The sequence below is a fragment of the Setaria italica genome, chromosome IX (genome assembly GCF_000263155.2).
Source record: "Setaria italica strain Yugu1 chromosome IX, Setaria_italica_v2.0, whole genome shotgun sequence".
In the NCBI taxonomy this organism is placed as follows: Eukaryota; Viridiplantae; Streptophyta; class Magnoliopsida; order Poales; family Poaceae; genus Setaria; species Setaria italica.
This window is the reverse complement of record NC_028458.1, coordinates 43,530,853-43,539,071: the sequence shown is the minus strand read 5'-3', so window position 1 is coordinate 43,539,071 and position 8,219 is coordinate 43,530,853. Positions and strand designations below refer to the sequence as shown.

The following is an 8,219-nucleotide window of genomic DNA, read 5'->3' as shown; positions in this document are numbered from 1 at the left end:
CCAGAACTCCAGCGCGATTTTCCTCGCAGGGTGATCACGCCGGCAGAGATTCTCTTACGCTAACCCTCGACAACTGCACAGCCCTCGGCTCTCCGGAGAGGTGTCCCTCAAGCTCCTTCTCATTCTCTGCTACTTCACGTCGAGCACGTCGTCTTGGATATGGGGCTCGGTAGTTTTTCGGGGTATTTATAATCTAGAGAGCGCGTGACAAAATTAGAAGGCGAGGGGATGAAGGAATCCCATAGGCCGATCGACTTGGGAGGGTACAGACCGATCGAACTAGGCCTTCTTTTTGGCCGATCGCGTCCTGCTTCGTCTCCCAGTCTTCTTAGATGCTCAGGAGTCTTATTTTCACTTGCATGTGGTCCTGGCACGTTGGTAGTTTCAGGATGAGATTGATCTTCAATAACTTTCCAAATCTCCGCTTGATCTTCTTTGATTTCTCTTTGATCCCGAAGTCATCCTTGCCATATCTTCACAAACTTAGCTCTTAAGTTATCTCGGAGGATTGCTTACCAAAGATGGACGTCGGAGGATCCAGAAGAACCTAGGCCGATAAGCCCGGCCTGGGCTCCTATAGGCTAATCAGCCCAAGCCCTTCCTAGACCCGTTGGTCTTTGTCCCTTCGATCCTTAATTGTATGCTTCGACCATTTAAGAAAGTTGGAATGACTTATAATTTAGAACAGAGGGAGTATTTTTTTTTACGGACTGGCACGTGGGCCCCCGCGCTTCGAGAGTACGGGAGGCGAACTGGCGCCCGAGGCCCGCGACGCCGCGACCGGTCCCGTCGTCGTCTCCTTCCTCACACATCGCTCCCCCCGACCCCCGGGGCTTCTAGCACATTCCTCTAGGGTTAGGTCTCGCGTCTCCGCTTCCAGAACCTTCCGGAAGGGCTGGCGCGATGTGGCACGAGGCGCGGAAGTCGGAGCGGAAGGTCCACGACCTTATGGACGCGGCCCGCCGCCGGGCGCAGCGCCGCGCCGCCTACCTCGCCCGCCGCCGCGGCGACCCGCAGCAGGCGCTCCAGGTCTCCGGCACGCGGTGCCGCGTCCACCGCGACGACGCGCTGTACCAGGCCACCGAGGATCAGCAGGGATTGTGCGTGCCTCGCCCTCTCTCACTCACCCTTTCTCTCTCTCTCTCGGTGCCGCGTGATGCTTGGCAGTGGAGGGTGGATGTCCTCTGATCAATCGAAAGTTCAATGTAACTGATGCAGATTGCGTTGCTGAGCCTCGTGTTTACTCATTTACTGATTCATGGATAGCCTGATTGGTTCCTTGGACTCAGTTGATTGTATAGATGTTTAATATGATTCTTGCATAGCAGTTGTGGATTAAGGAACCTTAAAACGATGGCATTGCTGATTTTCTCTGATGTAGCATAATCTCCAAAAAAAAGGACTAATATCTTCCAAAAAGAAAAGAATCAGTATACTGATCATGCATAAAGGATAGTTTGTTGGCATGGCTTGACTGATACTACTCATTGGCTATGCTTTCTTGCAGGATACCATGGAATGGAAAGCAAGATGTTTTGATTGACAGGTAACCAACTTTTCCCGATTATTAATGGATTCTTCTTATAAACAAGAAAAATGATACCACTTATTGTAATGGCAGATTTGATGGTCGTGCTCTACTTGACTTCATCCGAGATCCAAGCTCTCGTCCTTTTCGAGTCCAAGAAAAGTCTGAAGAAGAGGAAGAGTTAGAGGAATTTGTTAATTTTGAACGTTATCGGGATTTGATTAAGCATCGTCGTAGAGGATGTCGGTACCTTTTTGGTTTCTCTCTTCCATTGCTGTTGTCGTATAAATTTCATGTCTTGCTTCCATTTACATCACTTGAGGGGTTGTCCTGGCTCACATTCTGTTCCTTCCTAAGTTATTACAGAAAGGGTGCTATTTCTCAATTCCTATTGCTGGTTAACTGAAGATTTACTTAGTTTCTTCTCGCAGTTTCTGATGAGACGGGTTTGCAGCATGTTGTGCAAGAGCTGGAGGCAAAAGTTGTTCTTCCTTTTAGCTTTGAGAAGTATGCCTGCTCTTAATTTGATTTTGATTATTTCCACTTGTCCTCTTGCAACTTACATTTCTGCACAGAATAATGCGGTGAAATGATTAAGAGATGACTGCAGTATTTTTTTGCTCTCCTAATTGACACCACCACCACCAAATCCTTTAGTCCAGAGCAGTTTGGGGCCTTGGGGGTAGGCCAAAGACTCAGCCTTACTAGAGCCGAATGATATAAAATATGAATATAGCACTAGTTATGACAATAGTAGTAAAAGCGACTTGTTCCTAGGTCATTATTCTGGCATGTGGATCATACTTTTCACACACATATCTAAAAGACTTCTTCAGACACATCCCATTCTTTCAAGTTTCTGCTGCTCTACCAAATGAAATTGCATTAATCCAGTTCTGAATCAGGAAAGTACTTCAATCAAGTTTTGCAATTGTTGCTCTGGAAGTTAAACTGAGCACTGAAGTTATTCTATGATTTTTCATTATTGAAACTTTAGCCTTATAAGGTTCTTGTTCGAATATTTTTTCCGCCAACATTTTAACACGTGTATCCACCTATGCTCTGGCTATCACCGATATGTGTTTAACTATTTCCATTTTGCACAATCAGGATGCTATAAGTCTGGTAAAAAAAAATCATGTCACCAGATTGGTTTTATCAATATTTTGAATGCATGATAAATTATCCGCTTGAATACCTTGTATTTGCTATGTTGTTGGCTGCTAGAACACCATCTAGTTGTTGGTGAAAGGAAGCCATCTTTTGAGAAAATTCTACATTGGTCTGTTTGCACATTTCATCACAAATGACATTATGACAAATTGCATGATCAACAACATTCATCCTAACAAGCAAAGATGGAGTAAATTTGCAGATTTGGGATGGCTAAGCCTAAAAGTTATTTATATTTCTAACACTCTAAACCTGGCTGATTTCTCTTCTGTTACATCTGCACATGAACCTTTTTTCTCCTTGTTGTTTAATATAGTTCGGTAAGACCCTCCACTACTATTTCCCAAGGAAAATGGAACTATTACTAGGAAGTTATTAGAATGGACTTCAAAAAATATTTTACGTTGTCTACGGGTGAACATGTAATTGCCTAATTGCCATTCTGTTCATGTTTACCTAAAAATAATATGTTTAGTTAAATTACATAAGTTAATAAACTTGACACTGTTTTATGCAGATATGCATGTCATTGCTAAGATCTGTTGGTCGTGTGATTTGCTAAGTTCGTAGCAAGATTAGCTTGCAATGCTCCATGCTGCATAAATGAACTGACTCGCAAATAGATAAATTATTTATTTTTCCTTTATGCTGAATGTTAGAGAGGTAAACCAGCCTTAGATAATGAGGAACATAACCTGATAACTGGACCTAGCTAATGTTTATTTTTACCATTTGGTATGACTTGTATCGTAGCTGTTATGAAATGCTGCAAGGTTTTAGTTAGCCTTTATTTTTATCAGATGCTGTGTTCTTTCATGTTCTGATTTTACTCTTATTGTTTATTGTTTCTGGCAGACCCCAATCCTCACAGCCTCCTGCTATCAAAGGTGCATATTCACAGGTTGGATACTCGTATAAAGGTGATGGAAATGAGGAATCTGAAGACCTAAACAGTGATGATGAGGAGGAAGAGGAAGAAGATGATGAAGATGACAAGGACTTCAGTAGTGATGATAGCAGTGATGAACGAATGGAAAGTATAGCCAAGGAATTTGGGGTAAAAAGATATAACTGGCTTGTTTACATGGACAAAAAGGCCAAAGAGGAAGAGAAGCGGCAGAAAGAAATTATTAAAGGCGATCCTTCCATTGTGAGTACTTTAAAATTATACAGTATTGTCTGCGTACTTGCTTCTTGCTTCTAGCATGTATTCATATGATAAAATTATGCAGAAAAAATTGAGCCGTAGAGAAAGAAGAAAAGCTTCTCAAATTGAGAGGGAAAAAGAGCGGGAGGCAGCACGTTCTGTGGGAAGGGTATCTTATCGTGATCCTTATAGGTAAAATTATCTATCATTCTTGTAACAAAAGAAGACAAAGTAACAAAGTGACATCATTTTTATGACAAGGTTATAATTCGCCTTAGGCCTGACACCACATATATAACGATGCAGGGAACAAAGGAGAAGCCCATCATATGAAGCATATTCGAGGGGCAGAAGGTAAATTCCATGTTCATTGTAGTATTGTTTTGACAAAAGTATTCGCTTTCCTTAGTCTGCACAAATATTTTGTGTTGACAGATCAAGGTCACGGTCAAGATCTCGTTCACCATCCTATTCTAGACGTCATGGACGTGGCATACATGCTGAAAGCAGTTATCGAAGCAAGCCGAAGGCTCCAAGGGTTGAATACATTACTGAATTTGGAGGTTCAGATGACAGCAGTGAACCAAAAGTTTCAGGGATCTCTCCGCCTTCATCTCCAATACGGATTGACATACCTAGCCGGTCGGGAAACTCAACTTTTAATATTTGCAAATATATGTTGGGCGAACTTTTCTCTGCTGGAGCCTATTATCCTGGTATTCTAAAGCTGACTGTGTCAGGAATAGGATAGGTGAAGATATGGTCATGGTGGTACCTATGATGTAAAAAATAAAGTCAATTTGTAGATAGGCATGCATTTTATGATTTCCTAAATGTGTTGCTGAGCAGGGAGAAGATTTAACACATATACATCTACAATCAGCTGTGGAGTTCGTGACCTGTGTTTCTTTGCTCCTGCGAATTATTATGCCTATAATGTTCCAATCCTTGCAGGTCGTCAGGTGGTCAAATTCTTGAGGCACTTCACAGTGATCCTGCATCTTCTTTGTCTGTGGAACAGGAAAGAAGTGCAAAACTATTGAAACCCCTTCCCAGGTTTGTCATCATGATTACAATGTTATGAAGAGAGAGCAGCTGTCTGTGCATCCAAGTTGCTTGCAATTGATATCCCGTATCTGTCTAGAACCCTTCACTCTATTTAATGGGCATGAAATGCTGTCTTAACTTGAGAATGTCTCTGTTAATGGAACATTATCTCAGTGTTTTCAATCATTACTAAGATGTCATTTCTGTTAACAGTACATCAGCAGCACTAGCCAAACTAAGCAAGGGTGCTTCTGGAGTAACTGGTAAAACTCCCCAGACAGAAAAGAAAGAAACACCACAAGAAAGGCTCAAGAGGATAATGAGCAAACAGCTTAACAAGCAAAGTATGTGCTTATTGCTACATACTACCTGCATTAGATCTTGGTTGATGCTAATAGTCTCCTATGCATGTAAGCATGCTAAGCTTTTAACTTTGTGTCAACAGTTCGAAAGGACACAGCTGCTGAGATTGCAAAGAAACGAGAACAAGAACGGCAAAAACAGGAAAAGCTTGCAGAAGTGGGTCGATACAGGCGTCGTAGCCGCAGTAGAAGTCTTAGCCGTTCTCCACCAAGGTACTTAAATCAATCTTTGTTATTTCAGTGCCAATATTTTCCCCCCTTTTTTCATTGGAGAGTTGTGCTAAGCATGCGGGTTAATTGACTTGAATATAAACCATTTCGTTTTGTTTGCTATGCAAGTGGTTGATTCATTCATGAATATTTTTTTCTTCCAAAATCATATTTTCATTTGAGCGATCACTACATTGAAACATGCATTTGGTTAACAAGTTATGGTTTATGTTGAATAGTCCCATGAACATCAGCTGTGTGTATGTGCTAAATATCATTATCTCCTGGTGCAGAAGGCGGCGGTATAGCAGAAGCCGTAGCAGGAGCAGAAGCCCAAGAAGGTACCGTTCTCGCTCGCGCTCCAGTTCACGGTCACCCTCTCGCTCACCAAGGTAATTTGTCAGCTAGTTTAACTAGGACCAAGAATGGGATGTCCACACTACTAATCAGATTGCAGCTAAAAGAATGATGGCGTTGCTGCAGGTACAGAAGCAGGTCAAGACACTGAAAGCATCTCAGCTCTGCTGATGAAGTGCTTTCCATTGTAGTTTTACCATATTTTAGTTATTAGTCTTTTCCCTTCCCATATCCTAGTCATGAGAAGCTTCCTTGTTCGCTCGATTAGTATTATTATGGTTGAGAGTATAACTGTATGAATGGATTCCGGTGTTGTGCTGTTATCAGCTAAATAAACTTCAGTGCAGTTTGTTGAACGTGGAGAACGGTTAATTTGTTGTCTTCTTGAGCTTGAGAAGGTTTTGTTCTTTGCTGCCATGTTCTGTGCATGTTTAGCCTCTTTTGAAAGTGGACGCTAGGGCACGAGTCTGAACAAAAAACCTGTGGGTAGTGATATCCTTTTGCTTGGAAGCGTACGGTTAAAATAAGAGAATTTGTGTCTATGCATGAACTCGGCAGTTCAGTAACATATTGGCATAACTGCATAAGCCATGTACGGGTGAACGATGCCAAACTCCCAACTGTTTAACTTCTCCTGTACTTGTCTTGAAACGTCTGAATGACTCGATTGGAACACAAAATTACCTCTGGGGTGGTCCGTTGTGTGATCTTCCGGACACTGGCTAGATGCCAAGACCTGGACTGACAACATGTGGTGCCATACCACTTGTTCTAGAGCACTTGACCTAGAGTGCGATAATCTTTGTTGCTGAACGAATCTTGGTTCGAAGTGAGCTCTTGTTCAGCTGAAGAATCTTCATTGGCGCACGCACGTGAGGACCCAACGGCCTCCTGCCGTGGATGTCGGCCCTCCCTGTTGCTGCTGCTGCGGTCTGCGGCCACTTCTCGTGTGGATGCGGCTCAGCTTGCACGGTGGCACGTGACAACAACGCGGACTGCCACCAACGTGCAACAAACACTAAGTAAGCATTAGTATTGTTTTGGCTTTTTTTTTTATCTTGGCCCTACTTGGAAGTGTAATTATGATTTTACCCTTATTTTTTAACTTTATGATTTTTCTCTCAACTACTCACACGTTATTTGCCTCTACTTTGATAGTTGGCTAGAAGCAAAATCGTATTAAATTGTGAGTAGTTGAACTTGGCATACCCATAGCTCATCCATGAATAGTACTTTGGTCGCAAAAGTTGATACTCAAAAACTTTCTAGTCTATTTTCAAAAATAAAACTTTCTAGTTTAAATCAATACAAAAAATGTTTGTCATCTAGTGCAAATGCACCCAAAATTTGTCATTTTCATGTTAATTAAACTAGAACGACTTTGAATATCAAATTTTGCAACAAATTACACCATAACATGAACTATAGCTATGTCAAGTTTCTTTTTCTTTTCAAAACTTCAAAGTAAGCGTTTGAATAAATCTTTATCATTTTCAACGTTTGTGCCATTTTCACAGCAGATGCCCTCGAAAGATATCATCCATGCAATTGAGAGAGAGCGACCACAAGGCCAGGCTGAATGGTAACGATTTGTAGCTGCATCATTAAAATGTTTGTGTAGATGTACTCCAATCAACTTGAAAAACAGAGAGCAACCACTCTGTCTTGCATTATTCACATTAAATGGATTTGATTTTCTTTATTCCCCTCCCTTTATCTTGGGTTCAACTAGGCGTCTATTCATGTTCTTGCTACTCGACTTTTTTTTTTGTCTTGATGTACGAGGTGTTATCTTTCTGGATCAGCTTTGCAACTTCTTTTTACTGATTAATCACTTTCTTTTCGGTTTAAGAGATGGCATAGACGCTTTCATACATGGACTCATGGAGAACAAAATCAAACCTTTCAAAGCAAAAGCGTAGCGCGACAACAAAATATCCAAGAGGTGCATCTTATGTCTTTTCCATGTCACCTTTTCTTTTCCTCGGCGTGCTTATTAAAGATGCTTTTTGTACTCTGCTGGCTCTTCAAACTAAAAAAGTACTCACGCGCCCTACACTTTGGACTCTGAGAAAGGATCAGGGGCTTGTTCAATGGAGTAAGTACATGTTTGAGTTTGCAGCCTAGGAAAAAAAACATTTTCTAAATATTTCTTTGTTCCATTCATTTGTTGCTCCGAGAAAATCACAGCAGTACGATCGAACGCATCCGAGGGCATCTCACTCTACACATTACACGCTATGACGCACATAAGTCTCGGCCAGAATTCTTTTTCTCTGCTTTAATGCGTTTGGAAGAGCTCCCACACTTTTCATGAAAAAAAAAGACAAGAAAAGAAATGAAAAAAAGACAAGTACGTGGAAATTTTGGTCTCGAATTTGATAAAGGGGCAAGT

At 41.6% G+C, this 8,219-nt stretch overlaps 1 protein-coding gene across 2 annotated transcripts; it reads left to right on the top strand.

Moving 5' to 3' along the window:
* The first annotated feature begins 770 nt into the window (after nt 1–770).
* Nucleotides 771–6,239, top strand: LOC101762162 (CLK4-associating serine/arginine rich protein). 2 transcript variants are annotated; one of them, XM_004984066.2, is made up of 13 exons: nt 771–1,100; nt 1,508–1,546; nt 1,622–1,770; nt 1,960–2,035; nt 3,557–3,851; nt 3,934–4,040; nt 4,155–4,202; nt 4,284–4,490; nt 4,803–4,904; nt 5,109–5,239; nt 5,341–5,470; nt 5,764–5,859; nt 5,951–6,239. In XM_004984066.2, exons 1-13 carry the CDS (start codon nt 904–906, stop codon nt 5,973–5,975), a joined length of 1,602 nt encoding a protein of 533 aa, XP_004984123.1. In that variant the 5' UTR covers nt 771–903; the 3' UTR covers nt 5,976–6,239. The 2 variants fall into 2 exon arrangements, with proteins under 2 accessions (XP_004984123.1, XP_004984122.1); XM_004984065.2 differs by having other exon boundaries at nt 5,761–5,859.
* Nucleotides 6,240–8,219: the final 1,980 nt, after the last annotated feature.